The sequence below is a fragment of the Hevea brasiliensis genome, chromosome 13 (assembly GCF_030052815.1).
Source record: "Hevea brasiliensis isolate MT/VB/25A 57/8 chromosome 13, ASM3005281v1, whole genome shotgun sequence".
Lineage (NCBI taxonomy): Eukaryota > Viridiplantae > Streptophyta > Magnoliopsida > Malpighiales > Euphorbiaceae > Hevea > Hevea brasiliensis.
In genome coordinates this window covers 12586007-12608257 of record NC_079505.1, presented here as the reverse complement: position 1 = coordinate 12608257, position 22251 = coordinate 12586007, and the positions used below count along the sequence as shown (strand labels likewise).

The following is a 22251-nucleotide window of genomic DNA, read 5'->3' as shown; positions in this document are numbered from 1 at the left end:
TGAACCAAAATGACTCGATTCGATTCGATTTTTCGATTTGAACCGAATTTTGCTCAGCCCTATTTCTGTTCGTCTGGCATCACAACAGTTGAAATTTAACTGCCGGGAATATATTTATGAATCCATCTGAATGAAATTTGATGCTGTAGGGTCTGTTTGATCGAAAATGTATCAAATTCGACTCTATCATAGGGTCTGTTTCCTAGTTATCAAACCTATTCTGGAGATTGACCTGGCTAAAAGACTAGGGTGAATGGATTACTAGTGGATCATTAAAAAATTAATTAAATATTATATTTATTAATATAATTAAATAATTTTAATTTTCTTAGAATTAATATTTTAACATTTATTAAATTGTATTTATAAATATGTTAATAATATTATTAAATTTTATATGAAAATATTTAAATTTTAATTATTTTTTCACATTTATAATTAATATATAAAATAAAAATATTATTATAATTAAATATGAAATATTAATTATATGAAAATATCATTTTAAAACAAATTTCTTCTATAAAAGAATTTATAGCTAAATAATATCTCAATTATTTATTAAATATAAATTTATATTTTAAATATTAAAATATCAATTTAATTTATATTTTTAAAAACTTTTAAATTAAACTTTAAACCAGCCGATTAATGGGTCATTGGTTAATGAGTCACCAATTCAATTTTTGATTTTTTTCTAGTTTAAGTCCTTATCTTGTCTAATGTGAGAATTCGCTCAATTTTATATCTGATTCACTAGATCAATCCACTAAGCTAAGTTTAATAACAATAGTTTGTTTAATTGCTATTGAAAAAACATCTTTAAATATATTAGTCAAAGTAACTTAAAAATTGTTTTATAATTAAATTTGAAAAAATTTCAAAATAACTAAATAATTTTTTAAAATAATTCTTTTAGGGCCTATTTAGAAATCAAAATTAATATTGAAATTAGAATTAAATAAAATCAGAAATAGAATAGAATGATAAATTTTTATTTATATCTGATTCACTGTATAATTATAATTAGATTCATTTTTAAGTGTTTAGTTCGCATGTATTAACTATGGAATTAAAATCAAATTTTTTAAAATTTATTTTAATTTTAATTTTAATTTTTCTGTTCTTTAATTAATTATATGAAAATATAAAAATAATGCTTTTTTAATTATTACAATTATTATTTTTTAATTTTAATTAATAATATAAAAATATAAAAATTGAAACATCCTATTAATTACATGGCTAAAATTGAACGCTTAACCTCTAACAAAACCATTTTCATTGATGTGTTTTGATTCCTTAAATTAGTATGAAAATTGGTGATTCCCTTAATTATGGAAATTAAATTCCTTAATTTATAAAAAAAAAAAAAAAATCCCAAACTCTCAAAGAAAATGAAATCCACTCATTGTCATTTGGCCTTCAAGATATAGCTTTTTGACATCTTAACCAAAATCCCAACCAAATCCCATTGATTTTTCTGAGTTTTCTTTTTATCACGAGTATAGTGTAATGTTGCTGTCTTCAAAATATGATGACATTTTTGCTTGAGATTTTCAACCAAAAACTCTATTCTATCTCCCTATTTCTCCCATGTCTATATTTAAATCTCTTTTACATTGTCAAATCACAGATGCTATGTTTTATGCCACAAAATGAAGATAAAACTTATTGAACAACAATACATGCTCAATGTGATCTTAAATGTCAACTAGATGGGATAGTTGTCACTTGTCACATTCTTTCACTAACGGATCTTGGCTCATCTCAGTTAAACCAAAATGTACATTATTCATGCCTACATAAATTTAACAAGTAAAAAAAACCCAAGCTGAAAGCAGCTTTAACCAAAAATTTTTGCATATCTGCAAATGATAAACCATCAATATTGCAAGATGCCAGGAATATTTCCCAGTTCAATAGACCTGACAAAAGAATTTCTTTAAGTTGCCTAGGATTCATAATGAAGATCAATGTATTGAGCAGCTTCATGATCTTCAATCAAATTCTTGCCATGAAATTTAGGATAGGAAGTTGATCAGAAAACGTATATTTCTTACACTACAGAATCGCTATCTCCGGCTTCTTTTTGGCCTTAGTCTCTTGAAAGCCATAAATGCAACAGCAGCAGATAGAGAATACCTACTCAAAATACAACCAATATCAGAAGGAATTGTATTTGCTTCATAAATCATCTGAATCTTTTGAGTGAATTTTATCTCGTTCTTTCGATTTGCCAATGCATGCCATGAAAATCACTCTATACATTTGGGTAATTAAAGAAAATGTTCGTAATGCCATACAATAAGTACACCAATCCCATTTTGATGAAAATGGGTTTGGACACCAGGTGTATGGTATGATGCCCTCGAACTTTGTCAACTAAACTAAGACACCTTGGATATATGTTATGACAAAAGAATGGCATGCTTCAAGGATAAACCTAATCATAGATTAGCTCTAAGAAAACAGTACATCAATGCTACCCTAAGTCCAATCAGAAATTAGGAATGTTTTCTAATCTTTAGAGTCCAAAGCAACATAAAATGTACAGATCAAGGAATAAAACATGCAGAAGGAAGAAATTAGATTACTGTCAAAGCAATTGCTTAAATGTGTAAACAAAGATATCAAGTGACAGAACTAGCATACCATGTCAATGTATAATTTAGATGGTCTTGTGGCATGACTGAACTGCGTATCAAGGTATTGACATCCTTTGGAAGAGGGTATGGGCATGCTGAACTAACATTTTCATTGATGTCTTCCACATAGAGAGTATTCTCAGGAAGCTCACAAGCTCGAGCGATTGCTGGAACATCAACATAGAACCACTGGCCAGAGCTTGAAGCATTTTCTGGAACAAAAATGCTAGGCTTTTCACTCCCTCGAACCACTCCAACAACTTCTACAGGAGTGACAGCTGGGATTTGATCCTGTAAATCACAAGAACTAAACATTTTATCTTCTGAGTTAATGGACCTGCAACAAACAAGGAGGACTAATGAAATACAAGGGACACCTCAATAACTTTTCGCTTCTTGGACCAAAACCTCCACCATGAGCTTCGTTCGCTCTCTTGAGAAGATGAGGATTTTATATCTGAAGGTGGTTCAACATGTTGTGAAATTTCCAAGGATCTTTCCTTCCAAATACGAGGGACCCATCCTCTATTCACCAGAATTGGTGACTGCACACTGAAAGAAGATTATCTAGTATTTGTTAGCTGAAGAGAAGTACAACACTATCATTCAATTGAACGGTACAAATTATCAAAACAGTCTTGGACATCTTTAGGTTGTATATGAGAAAAGTTTGCCAAATTGACCCATTATAATGTCTGAATTTTTATTGTTCAATATAGTTATCAGTTCTTTTAGTTCTATGCCATATGAACCATTTGTCTATGTCTGTTAGAATAGAAACAGTAGGCAAAGCAAGTAAATAAGGAATACGTTTGACACTTGCCTAAGTTGCCTTCAAAAATTAACATGGCAAAATAATATGAAACACAAGAACCCCACTCAGAAGAGTTAGTCGTGCAAGAGGTATTGAGACATCGACTCATCAAAATGTCATCAAACAAAAAGAGTAATGATTAAACTAGTTAAATTGGAGATCAAAAGTTAAATAGACCTTTCTTCATAATTTCTTCCCATGATCGTGATCTTGCATCTATTGCAGTCTTTGTGTCAACAATGGGTCTTTGTGAAAAAATATTACAATTTTTCTTGGACAGAAAGAAAATAAGTTAGCCTGATCAATTGAATTGATAATTTCTGCAGTCAGTTATTTTCTTTGCCGTCCTGAAATATAAGTTTTATACTTTAGAAATATACATGTTAATTTGACCATGCTAGCCACAGAAGACGTTAATTACATGTGCATTTGTAATTGACAATTTCAGCAGTTCTTGGACAAAACCATCACACTGAATAAGATGTCATTATACTTGTGACTAGGGAATGAATCATCTTACTCCATGATTATCCACAGCATATTGCCTAAATTACTGTTGCACTAATGATCTAAGCTACAGTACAACAGCCAAAATTCCCAGCATGCTTACCTCTCAGGGTTGTTGGGGATTGGCATTAGCGGTGTAATGACATAGTAACCATTTTCAGTCACTCCAGATATGCTTCTAGAACGTGGACCCACATAGATTGATCTCTTCTCATCAAAAAAACCTTTGCATGCCACTCTCCTGAACTCCAAAGTATCCAATAGCTCACTTGATGGCGATAAGTCATTGAAATTCACAGGTTCAATTTCCAATCTCTTTTGTCTATAATCCAGCATTTTAATCTGAAGGGGAAACAAAATTTCAATTGTATTAGTAAGTTAATTGAATCAGTAAACAGCCACTGGTGATTCTACTTAACAAAACTACATTGCGGAGAAGCATATTAGGTATTCAACTTTGACTCTACAGTGTATAATATCCGTGTTTGTATGCAGTTACAACTAAGACGAAGCCACATATAGCATTGAAGAAAGATCGTGGAGGTCTTAGAAGGAAATAGTATGAGAAAAACTTTCTGTTCTGATATGTTAACCTCAAATAATATGGTGCATATACCTATGACATTTTAAGGTGTGATCAAGAGTTTCAGAAATATGTCTATAAAATTAAAAGAGGCAAGGAAATAGCAGATCTGGTAATTGAAATTTAAGTGATAGAATTTTTATAGTTATAAATGCGTTTGTTTTCTAAGAAAATGTCACACACACAGTGAGATAGAGACAATTGTACTACTACTACGGAACATTCAAGTTAAAAGTGAGATTAAAAAGAAAGTTTAATGCTCAAACAATCCACACAAAAACACACACAATATGGTTATAGGCTTATAACTATCTTTTGGCCATCAATTTTCGCCATTATATTGTTTCTTTTCCCAGTTGGCCGGGTTGCACAATTATACTCTACCTTAGTTCTTGTTCTAAAAAGCCTTTTACTGATGAAATAGGATAACAATAACTCCAATTTGATATTTTAATCTTTCTCATGCTCTTCAATTATATGACATAAACCAGAGTAATGTAAAACAACTTCCAGCCTGATGTATGAGCTCAATAGATATATCAGTCCAAGAGTGAGATTGCAGAGGGATACATGGATTTTAATTTTGCCAACAATCAACTAAACAGCTTTCACAGTAGAAATTTGTAGATAAATGAAATTAATTATAGAATACATTTGCATCAAATTTGATAATACGCTTGCTATCTCCACTTAAGCTTAAATAAATACTATTGAAGTTGGCAGAACATTCAAAAACAAAAAAGCAATTTCAAATAGTCCAATGGAGTATAAACAAAAGTTGACAAGTTAATTCCCAGGAGAATAACCAACTACAATGACTAAGCAATAATAATTATTGAATAATACCTTTTCTTCCCTTCTGAAAATCTGCCAAGTTCCAAGGCCAAAAGTGATAGCTCCAGGTAGAAATAGCAACCATTTGGACCATCTCGAGCCTCTCTCTTTTTCTTGCAAATTACATCCTATGAAATAAAAAACCCCACAAATATATTTTAGCATACTCATGTAGTTCCCTTTTCTTTGCTCATAATTTTTTTTTAAAATAAATTCACCATCAATCCAGAAAAAGAAAACATATATATTTGCATATATACATATAGATAGACCTTGAGGTTGAGGAAAGGAAGTAGAAGGAGCGTCAGACGCAGGGGAGGTGGAGACGGCAGCGGCTAAGGTACAAAGCAAGGAAGATGAAAGAGCCCAATGCTTTGGCAGGGAAGAAATGGCCCCACTACCACCACCAACAACAACATTAGCACTGACCCTTTTCGTTAGGGCTTTGGAAATGGAAGAAGCTAGTGATGCCATCATCACTCTGAATCTGATTCTTTCTGGACATGGAGAGAGAGAAATTGCGCTAGCTCTTGAGCGAGGGTTTATGCTGTGTCATGCCATGGGGTTTTAATCGAGAATGGGCTCCAACAGGGTTGAGGTTTCATTTTCCAGGCCCAATTGAGCCCGAATAATTGGGTTTTACTCGGCAATTCCGAACTCAAAATCTAAATTGGAAAAATTTAAAACTAGGGTTTTACTTTATGCATATACCCATCTCCAGTTCTCCTCTATATAAGCTCTAAGCTTCCCCTCTTCTTCTGCGTTGGATCAGAATAATGAGCAGGCAGCATATCTGCTTAATTGAAAGAATCAGCAGGTATCAGTATCATTCTTTTGCATTTGCTTTTGCTTCTATGAAAGTTTTAGGGATTGTGTAGAAGAGAATAAAGAAAAAGGCAAAGCGTCACTGATTCGCAAATTTGATAGCGAAATCAGTCCTTTTAGTTGCCGATATCAAAACCCTAATCATCGAGCAGAATATGCTTGTAATTTGCCCTTTTTCCTCTTCGGCTTTTTGCATTCAGATGCTCGTACATATTTTTTCTTTCTCTCTTTTTCATTCCTTTTTGCCTTTTTATTAAAAAAAAAAAACTCTGCATTTTATTTTTTTATTAAATTTTTTATAAAAAAAATAGAAATTAAGAGTCATTTCAAAAGTTAGCTCATAACTTATTTTGTGATTAAAAATATTAAATTTAATTAAAAATTATTTTTTAATTGTATTTAATTAATATAATTAAAATATTATTGTTCAAACTACAATATTGAATGAATCCTAAATCTCTTATATTATATTTTTGCTTTAAAGTCTGAAGAATTATGCACTTAAATTATATATTTTCTATTTTTCAAAAAAAAAAAAAGTTTATTTCCCTTTTTCATCTGTTTCAAATTATATGTCATTATCCTTTCTAAAATACTTTATTCGTTCTCTTTAATCTATCATTTTATAGAAGTTATATTGTCTATTTATAATTATATGTTATTTTTAAAAGATTAATGAGTATTTATTTTTTTTTAATTTTAACTTTATTTCCATTAAATATAATAATTATTTAAAACTCATCTTAGCACCTTCCCCATTAGGTAAAATAAATGATAATTTAATCACATTAAAGAGTATTTTATTATAATTTAAATGATTTAATTACTTTTTTAATCATTAATTATTATGTAAAAATTTTAAATTATAAATAAAAATGGATGGATATATTAATATTTTATATTTATTAATATGCATTAGAAAATTAAAATTTATTAATTTTAATAAATAATTTAATAATATAAATTATTTAACTTTTAGTATATTAATATGAGTGGAGAATATATTAAGAAAAAAAATTAAACAAATTTTATTACTTTAACTATATTAAGAAGTATATTTATTTAAGGCTATATATTTTTGTTTTTATGTTATTTAAATAAGAGTTCAATCTTTACACGTGAGAGATATAGTTTAATTTTTATCAATTTAATATTCTGTATTTTTTTGCTATTAGTAAATATGATTCAAATTATTGGTTATTATTTAATGACGCTATCATAGTGAACATATGGCACTAATGTGGTAACACATGATACCGATGTATTGCCATGTTAATGTCACATGTTCGTCGTGTCAGTATCATTTAAGGGTAACTAATAATTTGAATCTCTATTTACTAATAGAGAAAATATAAGATATTAAATTGATAAAAATTATAAAATATTAAATTGATAAAAATTAAGTCACATGTGTGAAAAATATATATATATTTTTTACTTTTAGAAAAAAAGCCTTAATATGAATTAAAACATACCATTCTTGCATAAAGAGAGGTTGGCATCTCCACCACAAGTCTTGACAAGATTCAATGCATCAGCTTCAGTGACGTTAAAAGTCTACAAAATCCCAACATTATTTACTACACTGAACAGGCATTCAACTTCTGTTGTCATCATTTCTTTGAGAGGAACACAGCACGTTGCCGGCGCCGACTCCGACGAGCGCAAGTGGGGTTGGTATGGCTACAATTTTTGCATACAATCCATTGACTGCCCATGATTACGACTACATTTTATTCGTGCTCAAAGAGAGTGAAAAATAAGCTATATTTTATTATTATTTTTTTAATTTAGAAATGAGAATTTTATAAAAAATAATTTAATTAATTTTTATATTTAAATAAAAAATTATTTTTTAATTTTAAGAAATAGAAATTAAAAATATCATGTGAAAATTTAATTTAATTTAATTTAATTCTTTTTTAACATATAATTTTTCTTTTAAAAAATTTCTTACAAATAATTTATTTAAAAAAAAAACTTATATTTTTTATCGTCCAAGAAAAAAAAGCCTATAATTGTCATTTCTAGATATTGAATTGAATTTAAATTTTAGCAAATGATTTTTCTTTTAAAAAATTTCTCACAAAAGTGCTTAAAGAGAGAGGAAAATAAGTTATATTTTATGTTTAATTTAATTAATTTTTTTTATTAATTTTTATGTTTAAAATAAAAAATTATTATTATTATTTTTTTAATTTTAAGAAATATAAATAAGAATGATTGTATAAAAATTCAATTGAATTCTTTTTATCACAAATAATTTTTTTAAAGAAATTTTTTTATAAATAATTTATTTCAAAGAAAGTATATATTTTTATTGTGGAAGAAAAATAATAGATAAAGAAAAAAAATAAAAGAGAAATATATATAAAAGACTTCAAGTATGGCTATTAAGTCATACTTATGGTTATTTTAATTCAGTGGTTGTATTATTAAAAAAATAATAATTAAGATTTTTAATAGATAAATTAAAATTTGATGGCACTATACTTTCCTATGTATGAAAAGAAAAAAAAAATTGATGAAATTAATTAAATTAATTTAATCAAACCTACTTATAAGTAAAAAGTTATAAGTAAATTAGTATTTGATTTAACTTATAAATTAAAAAATTAATTAACATAAGTTAAAAATAATAAATAATACCTTACTTATAGCTTATATACTTATTTCAAATATATGTTTTTAAAATATTATATTATCTTAATAATTTTTTAAATATCAATGTTATTTTTATTTTAATAATTATAACACTCAATATTACATTCTTTTTTATTATTTTAATAAATTAAATTAATTTAAAACGATTTTTAATTAAATATTTAAATTATTTAAAAATTAATTTTAATTAATTTTATTAAATAATTAATTATTTATTTTTAAATTATTTTATAAATTAAAAAAATATATTTTAAGTCAAAAATTAAAAATAAATAATAAACTAAATATCTCTAAATTCAGTAATCTTGAATATAATTAATTAAATTTGATTGGAAGTTATTGAGTGATTTAAATCATGATATGTTTCATTCAAATGAAAGTCCACGGAAGATGGTCACGAATTTTTAAAGATTGGAAATCAATCTTTTGTTTAAAAAAAAAGTTTCCTGAAATTTTATTATTTGTTTTTAAATATTTCACAGATATCCTAAGCTTGTTCGTGCCGAATCAACTCAATGAGAAGTAAAACGCTCCCAATGAGTACTTTTTTTTATCAACGAGAATCGAACACTCACATCAACTAAGAGTTTGTTTGGATGGAGTGAGGGTAGGGGTGAGCATTCGGTTCAAATCAAATCGAACCAAACTGAATTAAATTATGAAAATCGAATTACATATTTTAGAAACTGAACCGAATCGAAATGGATAAAAATCGAATCAAATCGAACCCTTTTATTTTGATTTGGTTCTGTTCAAACCGATCGATTTTGATTTTTGATTATTTTTTAATTTAAACTTGATTTTCAAATTATTTGGTCTGATTTTGACTTTGGTTTGAACCTAATAACCATTAATCAATGAAATTAAATAATTTATATATATAATTATATATAATTCATAAATTCTCCATAAAAATAAATCAATTCAAAAATTGATTCAATTCAATTTGATTCGATTTGAATATATAAAATTACTATTCAGTTCGATTTGATTCAGTTTAATTGATTTTTTCTCTTTAAAATTGAACCGAACTAAAATAACTGAAATTTTTATAATATAAAACCGAACCGAGCAGAATTATTTTAAAAACCGAACCAAATTATAAATTAAGGTAGTTTGGTTCTGTTTATTCGATTTGAGCCAAATAATGCTCACCCTTAAGTGAGGGAAGTGTAAATAATTGAAGGGTAAGAAAGGGCAAGGAAGAGAAAGGATACGAAGAGTTATAATAAAAAAAAAATCTCATATTTGGAAAGCGATGAATTAATGAAAAGATAAGAAAATGTAATATATATTCTTTATGTTTGAGAAGATATGAAGAAGAGATAAATTTAAGAGGGTGTATAAATAGAAATATTCATAACTCTCATTTCTCTCTACTTACTTTTCTTTATACCTCAAATTAGGGTATAAAAAAAATTGAGAGCTTACGTTTACTTACCCTTACCCTCCATTAACTCACCTCTTTCCAAATATGTGTAAAATAATTATTTATCTCTCATTACCTCTATTTACCCCTCTCTCACCCTTATCCAAATAAACCCTAAAGGGTAAGAGTACCGAACCACTCATATCAAATATTCATTACTGTGAAATTTTATTATTAAAGGAACTTATACAAAATTAGATAGAGCTTTCCTTGTTTAGATTCATTTATTATAAATATATAACACATGAATATGAGATTTATTTATTTATGAGTCTCACTATATATTTTATTAGTGATGAATTCAAAAAAATTTTTTAGCTTCATCTTGCCTTTAGTATTTGAAGATATATAATTATTTAATTTTTAAATATTGTAATTATTTATACTTTTTCATTTCTTAATTTTATAATTAGTTATAATTTTATCCTATTTTCATTTTTTTTTGTCTCCCTTCCTTTCTATTTATCTCTATTTGGAGATGGAGAGATAAAAAGATAAAACTAAGGAATGAAATTGTTAACAATTATAAAATTAATGCACATTTAAAATTTAGTGGGAGCATTACATATAGAGAGAAAGAGGAAAAAGTTTAGGAATAAAAGAAATATCTCCATTGGAGGGTAATGGAGAGCCCACACACTATTGGGAATTTATAATAGGTCTCCATTGTAAATCCATGGTGCATCTTTCATTTTGAATAATGATGGATGGAGTACTGAGTTTTTAAAATCCTAAAACTCTGCAATTCTACATGAAATCTTGTGATTATGAATCCTAAAAGTGTTGGTAAATAGCTAGTATATTCGAAGTCATAATTTTATAGTCTTGGAAACGATTGTTTGTAGTGACGTTGAATTAAAATTCATTGATTATAAATCTGTATTGAAAGGAGAGCTGAGTATGTAATATTGTAGAATGTAACAAGGAATTCCGGCAAAATCAAAGCAAATCAACGGCAAGAACAATGTGAGAAGGAGAGGGACTTGCCGTCCTCTTTCTTCACAACCCTCCAAACACCTTTCATTGAGGTTAACCATCAAACATTTTGTCTACATCCCACAAGTTATTTCTTTCACCTTTTAATACGACACTGCAACCCATCTTTGCCTGAGCCACAAAATCATCAGGCCAAAGGTTGCTTTGCTTCCATTTCTTGAATCACTTCCATTTCTTGAATCACAATGGCGCCAAAGGTCAATAGGACTAACACCAATAGAAATCTTGAGACTTTACTTGACATAGACAAAACAGTGGCTGCAAAGAAAAATGCTGTGCCACTTGAGCCCAGGAAGATGATTCCAGGCCATGGCCTTCAATTCAAAAATGTATCGTATAGTGTTAAGAAGAAGATGAAGAAAGATGGTGTTTGGATCACCAAAGAAGCTTATCTTCTCAATGATATATCTGGCCAAGCTATAAGGGGTGAAATTATGGCCATCATGGGGCCTAGTGGTGCTGGAAAATCCACTTTTCTTGATGCCTTGGCTGGTCGGATTGCGCAGGGTAGCCTTGAAGGATCTGTCAAGATTGATGGGAAATCGGTTAGTTCATCTTTTTACATATATGTGTGTGCATGCATGCAAGCGTGCATAGTTGCTCATAGTATAATATAATAAATGCATCGGTTTTAATTTCGAAAATATATGTGTGTATGCAGAGGCACTTATTTGCTCCTATTATTATGAAACTTAAATTGTTGTGCAGGTAACTACAAGCTACATGAAGATGATTTCATCTTATGTGATGCAAGATGATCAGCTCTTCCCTATGTTGACTGTTTTTGAGACCTTCATGTTTGCAGCTGAAGTTAGGCTTCCACCTTCCATTTCCAGGAGTGAGAAGAAACAAAGAGTGTATGAACTCCTTGACCAACTTGGTTTAACGGTACAAAAGAAAAAGATTTCTTCTCTCTTGTTTCTTGCTTCTCCAAGTTATAGATATATAAGAAGGCCAAGTGGGTAAATTTTTGATATATGACTAATTATATATGCAGAGTGCGACACACACATATATTGGTGATGAAGGAAGGAGAGGAGTTTCAGGTGGGGAAAGGCGAAGGGTGTCTATAGGAATTGATATAATTCACAAGCCATCACTGCTGTTCCTTGATGAACCCACCTCAGGTCTTGATTCTACAAGTGCTTTTAGTGTGGTGGAAAAGGTGAAGGACATAGCTAGGGGTGGCAGTATTGTCTTGATGACCATCCACCAGCCTTCTTACAGGATTCAAATGCTCTTGGACCGCATCACAATTCTTGCAAGGTAAGATAGAAATTCATGATGATTTGTATAGCCATAACCTTCAAATTGGGCACATTCAGATAGCTTGAGATTGATAAAGATATCAAAATCTATAAACAGGGGAAATCTGATATATATGGGAAGTCCAGGTGCTCTTCCTGCTCATCTCTCAGGATTTGGAAGGCCGGTTCCTGATGGTGAAAACAGCCTGGAGTATCTTCTTGATGTAATCAAAGAGTATGATGAGTCCACTATTGGACTTGAGCCTCTTGTTCTTTACCAAAGAGATGGAATCAAACCTGATCCAGTTGCCAGGACGCCTATTCCCAAGACACCAAAGACCCCAAAAACGCCAAGAACTCCATATATGAATACCCCTGGATCCAAGCATGCACTTAGCCTTCGGAGCCAAGCATTTTCAATTAATGGAAATATGACATCTAGAACTGACTCTGTACAATTTGATTTTGATGATGATGACGATAACTTTGGTAATTCCCTTGAGCGTAGAACTATGCCTACGCCAATGCATAAGCAAAGTGGTGTCTATCAACCACGTTTGGCATCACAGTTCTACAAAGATTTTTCAGTCTGGCTCTACCATGGTGTCAAGGGAACTCCCCGCCGTGCACCCTCTTGGACTCCCGCTAGAACTCCAGGAACGACTCCAGGAAAATCGCAAATTTCTGGAGCAAGAAGTCAAGTCTCAAGCCGGTATGCAACCCCACAACAGATCCCTTCTCGCCCAAAAAATCCAGTGGTCTTTAGCTCCTCAGTGGAGGACTCATATGCTGCTTCTTATGAGGATTTTGACATGGAAGAAGAAGAAGTGCTTGATGAGCCAGCACACGGTCCTAAATTTGCTAACCCATGGCTCCGAGAGGTTGCAGTTCTCTCATGGCGCACAGCACTCAATGTTGTTCGCACTCCTGAGCTTTTCCTGTCGAGAGAAATCGTATTAACTGTTATGGCACTAATTCTTTCCTCACTTTTCAAGAACCTGAGTGAACCAATATTCAAAACAGTGAACCGGCTTCTGAATTTCTACATCTTTGCAGTTTGCCTGGTTTTCTTTTCATCCAATGATGCTGTCCCAACATTCATCCAGGAAAGATTCATCTTCATCAGAGAAACTTCCCACAACGCATACCGTGCTTCCTCTTATGTCATCTCCTCTCTTATAGTTTATCTCCCATTTTTTGCCATTCAAGGTTTAACCTTTGCTGCCATAACCAGATTCCTGCTGCATCTGAAAAGCAGTCTCTTAAACTTTTGGATAATACTCTTCGCTTCTCTAGTTACTACGAATGCTTATGTTATGCTTGTTAGTGCACTTGTCCCCAGTTACATCACAGGCTATGCAGTTGTGATAGCCACCACAGCACTTTTCTTCCTGACTTGTGGGTTCTTCCTGAAGAGGACCCAGATACCAGTCTACTGGAGGTGGCTGCATTATATATCTGCAATCAAATATCCATTTGAAGCTATGTTATCAAATGAGTTCAAGGGAACAAGATGCTATAATGGGGCTCCTGCAGACCTTTCACCTGGTCCTCTAGGAGATATCAAACCTAGCAAACTGCATACTAGTTACACAAATGGAACGACCTGCCCGTTGATAGGAGAAGATATTCTAACCACAATGGATATTAAGATGGACAATCTTTGGTATGACATTGCAATCTTGCTAGCTTGGGGAGTTCTTTACAGGCTCTTCTTCTACGTGGTTCTCAGATTTTATTCCAAGAATGAGAGGAAATAAATATCCTCTTTGCATTTGCTTCTCTTTCAAATCCAAGTTTGTCGGCTAAGTGAAGACAGTATCCATACATATAGATGTTAGTAGCATGTAATGAATGTTGGAAGTTCTAATGATGAGATTTAGCCTTCTGTTCTTGATACTTGGGGGATTGTTGTTGGGAAAGCCAAAAATTAGTTTCTAATTGTTTTTTAAAAAAGCACCCTGTTAGCTACAGCTGAAAAAAATAATTGAAAAGTTATTTTATATTTTGAAGTTTTTATGATTAAAATATATTAAATATAAATTAAAATAAAAATTTAAAAATTGTTAATAAATATTAAAATAAAAATTTGATAGGTGGATTGTACTCTCTTATTCATGATATCATTTAATTCTCTTCGAAGTAAATGACAAAAGTCACCTAAACTTATATGTACTTTCTATTTTAATTTGTAAAATATGAGTTAAATGCTTCATGAATGTTTAATTTATGATATTCTAATTTTTTAATTAAAAAAATCTATTTTTTTTAATATACATTTTAATTAGTCTAAATTATCCAATGATTTTTCTTTTTAAATTTCTAAATAACTAAAATACGAGAGATGTAAATGCTATTTCTTTTACAAAATGATTCATTCAAAAAATTGTTTCACTTAAAAATAAATAAATACAATATAATATAATAAAAAAGACTAAAGTGAATTTTTTAAAAATAAAAAAGTCAAACGGTTATATTTGTTTTTTATTTTAAAAATAAATCTAATAAATAATTGACATATTATTAAAAATATGATAAATTTTCAAAAAAAATATAGTAAATCTTTTACAAAATATATAATTTTTAAATTTTAATTGGTTGGCTATATATATGAATTTGTAAACCATAATATGGGTAAGAATTCCCCTCTCCTACTACTAGGATTTACTGACGTTCTCAGCCAGTCTACTATTTCTTGTTGCTATACACAGAGATTATTAGAGAAGGGAAATCCAAATTCCTTTCAACAGTAATGGGTTCCTCCAAACCAGTCTCCAATCTTGAAGAAAGGAAGGAGGACACTGGGCTTTCAACTCTTGAAGTTACGAAGGCTAGTAATGTAGATATTTATAAGAAGGTTACCAAGTTTGAACCTTTGTCTCTGACAACAGAAGTTGCTTCCATGAGGTGGGAGGAAAAGGAGAAACAAATGGGTAGTTTAAGATTCAAGAAAATCCCAATCCCACCGCCACCTGCAGACCCGCCTCAAGAATTCAAGAAAAAGATTGAAATTGATGCAGAGGATGGTCATAGTCGTTTGTCGATGCAAAAGGGTAGTTCAAGATTCAAGAAGATCCCAACCCCACCACCACCAGCAGACCCGCCTCAGGAATTCAAGAAAAAGATTGAAATTGATGCAGGTCATTGTCGTTTGTCGAGGCAAAAGGGTAGTTCAAGATTCAAGATCCCAACCCCACCGCCACCAGCAGACCCGCATCAAGAATTCAAGAAAAAGATTGAAATTAATGCAGAGGATGGTCATAGTCGTTTGTCGATGCTCAAGAAGCAAAAATTTTCCTCGACACCAGTCTCCAATCTTGAAGAAAGGAAGGAGGACACTGGGCTTTTAACTCTTGAAGAAGTTATGAAGGCTAGTAATGTAGATATTAATAAGGAGTTAACTAAGTTTGAAGCTTTGTTGCTGACAATAGAAGTTGCTTCCAGGAAGTGGGAGGAAAAGGAGAAACAAAAGGGTAGTTCAAGATCCAAGAAAATCCTAATCCCACCACTACCAGACCCGCCTCAAGAATTCAGGAAAAAGATTGAAATTGATGCAGAGGATGGTCACAGTCGTTTGTCGATGCCCAAGAAGCAAACATTTTCGAGTTCTTCAAAGACGATGAAAGGGAAAATGATCATAAAAAATAATAAGCATTTGGAAGTGAAGATCATGGAGCCCAATCTTGAAATGATTTTCAATCAATGAAAGATGGCGAAGGCGGGCGAGAATGCATCCTTATCGTATGTGTTTTATCATTCGCTGGAATACTCTTTTAATTGACTTAAGGCCGGTGCTGTAATTCTAGCATGTTCTAATTGAAGCAATCAAGTTGGAGACGTTGAATCCACTCATCAGTCCACGAATGATCAAGATTAGTAAATGGTGAAGATTTCTTGTTCTTGGAGATTAATCACATGCACTTCTAAAAAAAAAAAAATTATAATCAACTGTATTTTCTGCACAAAAATCAAGCCAACCTCTTTAATCCACAACTATAATGGAAATAATTTCTTTTTTTACATATCCTCACTTAAGTTTGAATTATTTTCTCATATATGGCTTCCCAATATGAGAAATTTCCACATTTGAGAAATTTCTACATACATCTGAATGTAAAAATAGCCACTTGAAAGGAAATTTCTTGCACTAAATAATTGTAAAAAGAATATAAAATACAATTATTTAAACCGTTAAATTAGAAAAAAAAAAGATATTCTGTTGTTTATCAAATTCTTGGAAAACAATCTTGAAAAGCTTGAAGATTCTAGTTCAGGAATTCAGGTAAATATCAATTGAATTTTGAATTTATTAGAAGGTCACCAGCAAAGGTATTAACTAGGAATATGCTTATGCAGTACAAGAAATGGAGGCCCAATTATGTTTCAAAGGCAAAAGACACCAACAATATTGTAATTAACAGTAAATGCCAAATTGCCAGCACAATTCTTATGCCCTGGCCACAAGTTGGCAAATACTAGGACGTGAAGAAAAATAAAACAAATCTTGTCTGCGCTTAGATCTATTATAGATGCAAAATATAAAATGCAGAGTAAAATTAGCTTATTTTCATCCATACAACATACCTTAGGGCAGGTCATTTTATTATGAAACAAGACAATCTTCTCACAAGTTTATCCCATTTGTAAGACTAGTGATGCTCACAGAGCCTAAAGGACGGAAGAAACACAAGTTATGAGGTTCTTACAGATATTTAACTCAGGCCTAGGATGCATATTGTTCAATCTTCCTCTCAAGTCCATTTTTATCAGCACCCACAACTTTGTCGATCTCCTTGCCATTCTTTATGAAGAAAAATGTAGGAACACTGCTAATATTCCATTTCGCAGCCACATCCCTTGCCTCATCGACGTCAACTTTCAAGAATACAGTTTTAGGGTACTTTGTAGCTAAATTTGTAAAAAGAGGAGAAATGTAACGACAAGGCCCACACCATGTTGCTGTAAAATACAGGATTGCCAGGCGAGATGTTCTTGAAGCAGCATTCAATTTGGTTTCCAACTCACTGGTAGAATGGATGCCTATTACTTGCCCTGTCAATACCAAAAGAACAGTATGATACCTACATAAGAACTTAATTTCGTCCTATACGTTGAGCCTCACTTCAACAAAGATAAAAATTGTCTTTTGAGACCTGCTGCATGTGTGCGCAAGCATATGAATGTGATAAAAAAACAAAAAATAAAAAGAGGAGAGAGATAGAGTGTGTGTGTGTGAGAGAGAGAGAGAGAGAGAGAGAGAGAGAAAACGATGGTCATACCCTCCTTTAAAGCAGATAAAGCTTCTCGTCCCTGCATAAAATTGTAAGAGAACTTTAGAACATAGTTCTCTGTTTGTTACATAGTATTTATTGAAGCATGCAAATCATAAGGGTGTCAAAACAAGATGAAGATGATGATAAATATGATGATGATGCCAATAACATCACGTTACACAGGCAGTAGCAGTAGTGGTAGCTCTGTATCTGTAGCAGTAGCAATAGCTGCATTAATGATTCAATATAACTCGAGAGCACTATTGAATGACAGATACACGTTCCAAATAACAAAATTTAACAAATGACTATGCCAACAGCTAACCACAATTTTTAAAAATTCCTGAAGAAACTTGTCATCCCAAATGAAATTCCTAGTACTATATCAATTCTTTAGAACTATAGTAAGTAAGCCACAAATGACCCGAAGAATGCTCTTGAACTGCCATCATTCCAGATCAAAATATAAAGGATAGCCTTAACCCCATAATTCTTAAAAAAGAAAGAAATTAAAAATAGACTTTGAGATATTGTGACATGCACATGCAACAATTACCATGGCTCCCCCAAATATAAATTCTTAAAACATTTAGAATAGCCTTTGAAGAGTTGCGTGTAATTGCATTTGCATCAATTGCATAGCCCCTATGTCAGAAATCAGTCCATTTAATTACAAGTCCCCTCTGAAATCCAAAGGATTTCCTATTGCACTATCATATTTCACCTAGTATAGAGCTTTATTAATGAATTCACAAAAAACATTGTAATTGGAAACAATTGCACAAGAATAAACTTACTAGCCTTAACAACACGGACCATTATCGTTTCATTTTCTCCCACAATAGAGCTTTTATAAAATGAATGCACAAATATTTGCATGAGAATAAACCTGTGGGGTTGAGGGTCTCCAACCATGATGATTATATAACATCAATACTACCTAAAAGTAATAAAATTAACACTAATTACTTGGGCTTCAACTCGCTGTTGTCTCTCCCGTTCAGCTTTCTTTAGCTCCCTTTCTTTTCTCAAGCGTTCATATTTTCGACGATGCTCTTGAATTTTGCGTGCATTAGGTTCAACCTGTTGATCGAAATGGATAGAGGGTGAAAACAATTGATTTTATTCCTCATAATGAACAAAGGAAAGCTACCTTTTTTAGAACCAAAGCAATCTCCTCATCATAATCCAACTTTGATGCTACATGCAGGTCACTTGCTGCTTCTTCCCATTGGCCCAGCATGGCCCTTGCTATTCCCCGTACTTTATATCCTTTAGCAGAGTCCGGGTTGATCTAGAACATACACAATTAACTTATCATGTCTGTCAAATGTCATAAAATAAACACATGCATCATTGCTAATGAATCTGAAACTTCTTTGCTGCCTGTACAAGCTCAGTTGTAGAGAGGACCCAGCCTCCCAGGACTAACCTCTAGAGCAGCATTAGCATCACGTATTGCAGCATTTGGTTTCTTCAGTTTAACAAAAACACTAGCTGAAAACAAGCACATTAAGAAAACAAGACACTAGTTGAAAACAGGGACATTAAGATATGAACAGAAATTTAATGAAATAATATATATATATATATATATATATATATATATATATATATATATATATATATATATATATATATATAATAAGAACTTACCTCTAGTTGCATATAATATTGCTGAAGTGGGATTCAACGTTATAGCCTCTGTTAGGTGAACTATCGCATCACCAAGCTTGCCTAGAAAACTAGAAAACATTGGTTAAAAAAAAATAAAGTGGAAATCTCAATTCAAAAGAAATAAAGACACAAGACAGGCCATGTGGTTAGGCCAGCCCCACCCTATTAGAATCCCACATCAAAAGAATATGAAGTAAAATGGCAATATATAAGTGGTTGGGTTACAACATTGACTTGATTAGTTATTTTGATGTATAAAGCAATCTAATAACCTATATAAACTCAAATTAAAATGAATTAAATTATAATTTGATCAACACTCTCTCCGAATTTAATATGGCATTAGAGCCCAGACTAGGTTGTAGGTTTCAACTGCCTATTAGGTTGTATAATTGGACCCGTATTGGATTAAAAATAAAAATACAAACTAATTGTTAAGTAACAATCATGTGATCGCACTTGAGGGAGAAGTGTTAGAATCTCACATCGAAAGAATATGAAGTTAAAGGGCAATATATAAGTGGTTGGATTGCAACATTGACTTGATTAGTCATTTTGATGTGTAAAGCAATCTAATCACTTATATAAGCCCAAATTAAAATAAATTAAATTGTAATTTGACTAGCACTCTTTTCGAATTTAATACACCCCAATTGTTAGGTTAGTAGTCTGCATGGGCTTGGGTCCTGACAATGCTTTTAGAGCAACCTAACAGACTAAGTGTGAAACTAAGTGCTGCATTTGGGAAGTCAGTGGGATCCACCTCTAAAACTCGTGACTCACCTAGTGCTCCAAGTTCTAGACTATTGGGTTACGGTCTAGCCCTAATGAGAATGTCAGGGATTTGAGTGCTATTACTAACAATCTTAGTGAACTATTACTAACATCAAGAGGTTGACTTTTGGGCATGTGGTTAGACCCAAATCCACCCAATTATTAGGCCAGTAGTCCATGCACACGAGTCATGATAGACATACCTTCAGAGATTGCTTCCATGGCTTTTACTTTTTCTGTTTGTGCAGCATCCTGCTTTTCTTCTGTAACTTCAATTGCAGGGTTTCCCATCTGCAATTCAGAAACATAGAAATGTATTAAGCCAAAATATAAATTATATTCGAGTCCTCTTTTACCAAACAAATGCAAATTCAGGATTCCGTCAATTGTTTCCACCTTTTGGGGAGGATCATTGTCAGGTTCCACAATGTCACTATCATCTAATTCAATGTCAGACTCTATTATGTTATCACCCTCTTCACTTGATCTCTGGTCATTAAAGTCTTCATTAGAGTTGGACATGTCAATATCACCTTTCTCCTGCAACAAAAATCCTGTTAGCAGCAGATATTAACAGCAAAATGAACAAACAAAATGGACTGCAGTTAACACTAAAATGCTTTGCAACTTATAAAAGGAGTAACTAAAAACAAAACACATAGTTCAGTACAATAGTAAAAAGAATTCTTGGCATTGCAAAAGGAGAGGCACTGGCATTCTATGTAATTTAGCCACTCATAATTCAGAATCCACAAACTAATTGCCTGCAAAATGCTATTGAGCTACTCAAAGAAAGCAGTATAGAACAAAACAACAGAGCATTACTTTTAAAGGTAAAGAAAAAAGGTGACAGGGGAGAATCCTCTGTGAACATACAAATTAATTAGCAAAATGGCATATCATAGTTATATTGACATCCAATATGCCGAAGTAACCAAAACAATTTTTCTAGAAATTAAGTAAATGAATTGACATAAGGTCTACCTTCACAAAGGTGATAGCCTGGACAACATTTTAGCCATCTCCATAGATAAGGCTCCAGTACTAAATGTCAGCAAGTTTCCAGTCCCCGCAGTTAAAATTTTTCTTCAAATTTTACTTTTTCTTATTTTTTATGATTTTCATAGAAATAATCTGAAAATCTTCAATCTTACATAAGTTAAGTGAATGATGAATTATCACTTATCAACTAAAAGGAAAACCAATCTTTTACATGCACAAAACAATTAAAACCAATTCAAAATTTACAAAATCTTTGCTAAAGTTTATCACTTGGAGAAGTGCCCATTTCCATTAGAATTCTGGTTTCAGCTTGAGTTCCCCTCTTTTGATGGTTCAATAATTCCAACTTTCCCAAGGTTGAATATTACTTTCTATTAATTTCTGGAAACTTGTTCTTTTCTAGAAGCCTGTCAACTTTTAAGCTTGCATAAAGCCTTAACTCTATAAACTATATAATAGTATACTGTAAAGTTTCAGCCACCTAGTAATAGAGCGATCTACGAACTAGTTTTCAGAACCACTCTTTAAAGAATTGGCACATCAAATAGTCAAATCCAACCACACCATTTCTGTGACAATATCACAGTTAAGTTCCATGAAACATCACAAGATTCAATTATTTACTAGTAACTGTAAACCCAAAAGCTGATATAAAAGAAAAGAATAACATCAAGCCAAATAACCCAAATTCTCTATAAAGAACAGCAGGAAGTGTTACAGGGAAATTATTCCTCACCGATTTAGTTTGAGGTGGAAAATAAAAAAGAAGAGAAACCCAAAAATGATTTACGAGAAATTATTTAGCTATATAAGTACCTGTGAAGATAGGTTCTGAAGAAAGTAAAAGATGGGTCGTAGAGTATAGAAGGGTTAGACTTGCAATGATCAACAAATTGCTTAAGGTCTGCTATCTTAGCGGCATCCATTGAATAAATATGCACTGTTTTCTCTCTCTTTTCTTCTATGGGAAGAATCTAC

At 31.6% G+C, this 22251-nt stretch overlaps 3 protein-coding genes across 4 annotated transcripts; 1 reads left to right on the top strand and 2 right to left on the bottom strand.

The window, feature by feature from the left end:
- Positions 1-1671: 1671 nt before the first annotated feature.
- On the bottom strand, positions 1672-6462 carry LOC110651508 (surfeit locus protein 1). 2 transcript variants are annotated; one of them, XM_021806864.2, is made up of 7 exons: positions 5659-6462; positions 5399-5514; positions 4073-4311; positions 3026-3200; positions 2656-2939; positions 2046-2145; positions 1672-1989 (listed from the first exon to the last, which is right to left on the bottom strand). In XM_021806864.2, exons 1-6 carry the CDS (start codon positions 5861-5863, stop codon positions 2076-2078), a joined length of 1089 nt encoding a protein of 362 aa, XP_021662556.2. In that variant the 5' UTR covers positions 5864-6462; the 3' UTR covers positions 1672-1989; positions 2046-2075. The 2 variants fall into 2 exon arrangements, with proteins under 2 accessions (XP_021662556.2, XP_021662555.2); XM_021806863.2 differs by having other exon boundaries at positions 1672-2145.
- Positions 6463-11064: 4602 nt separating this feature from the next.
- LOC110651507 (ABC transporter G family member STR-like) lies at positions 11065-14656 on the top strand. The gene is made up of 4 exons (XM_058131842.1): positions 11065-11845; positions 12009-12188; positions 12298-12566; positions 12666-14656. The coding sequence occupies exons 1-4, from the start codon at positions 11486-11488 to the stop codon at positions 14305-14307; spliced, it is 2451 nt and encodes an 816-aa protein (XP_057987825.1). The 5' UTR covers positions 11065-11485; the 3' UTR covers positions 14308-14656.
- Positions 14657-17108: 2452 nt separating this feature from the next.
- LOC110649913 (TPR repeat-containing thioredoxin TDX-like) lies at positions 17109-22023 on the bottom strand. The gene is made up of 9 exons (XM_021804663.2): positions 22010-22023; positions 20668-20811; positions 20475-20562; positions 19477-19557; positions 19253-19317; positions 18974-19114; positions 18790-18903; positions 17827-17857; positions 17109-17599 (listed from the first exon to the last, which is right to left on the bottom strand). The coding sequence occupies exons 2-9, from the start codon at positions 20791-20793 to the stop codon at positions 17271-17273; spliced, it is 975 nt and encodes a 324-aa protein (XP_021660355.2). The 5' UTR covers positions 20794-20811; positions 22010-22023; the 3' UTR covers positions 17109-17270.
- Between the last annotated feature and the right edge of the window lie 228 nt (positions 22024-22251).

Excerpts from the sequence above, each read along its gene's own strand:
- LOC110651508 (XM_021806863.2), bottom strand. The coding sequence starts at position 5,863 with ATGATGGCATCACTAGCTTCTTCCATTTCCAAAGCCCTAACGAAAAGG. Across the intron at positions 2,940-3,025 it reads AGAAGCGAAAAGTTATTGAG|GATCAAATCCCAGCTGTCAC; the intron begins GTGTCCCTTGTA and ends TGTGATTTACAG. Across the intron at positions 2,146-2,655 it reads CTAAATTATACATTGACATG|GTATTCTCTATCTGCTGCTG; the intron begins GTATGCTAGTTC and ends TATTTTGAGTAG.
- LOC110651507 (XM_058131842.1), top strand. The coding sequence starts at position 11,486 with ATGGCGCCAAAGGTCAATAGGACTAACACCAATAGAAATCTTGAGACT. Across the intron at positions 11,846-12,008 it reads TCAAGATTGATGGGAAATCG|GTAACTACAAGCTACATGAA; the intron begins GTTAGTTCATCT and ends ATTGTTGTGCAG. Across the intron at positions 12,189-12,297 it reads TTGACCAACTTGGTTTAACG|AGTGCGACACACACATATAT; the intron begins GTACAAAAGAAA and ends TTATATATGCAG.
- LOC110649913 (XM_021804663.2), bottom strand. The coding sequence starts at position 20,793 with ATGTCCAACTCTAATGAAGACTTTAATGACCAGAGATCAAGTGAAGAG. Across the intron at positions 19,558-20,474 it reads CATGGAAGCAATCTCTGAAG|GCAAGCTTGGTGATGCGATA; the intron begins GTATGTCTATCA and ends CTAGTTTTCTAG. Across the intron at positions 19,318-19,476 it reads AATATTATATGCAACTAGAG|CTAGTGTTTTTGTTAAACTG; the intron begins GTAAGTTCTTAT and ends GCTTGTTTTCAG.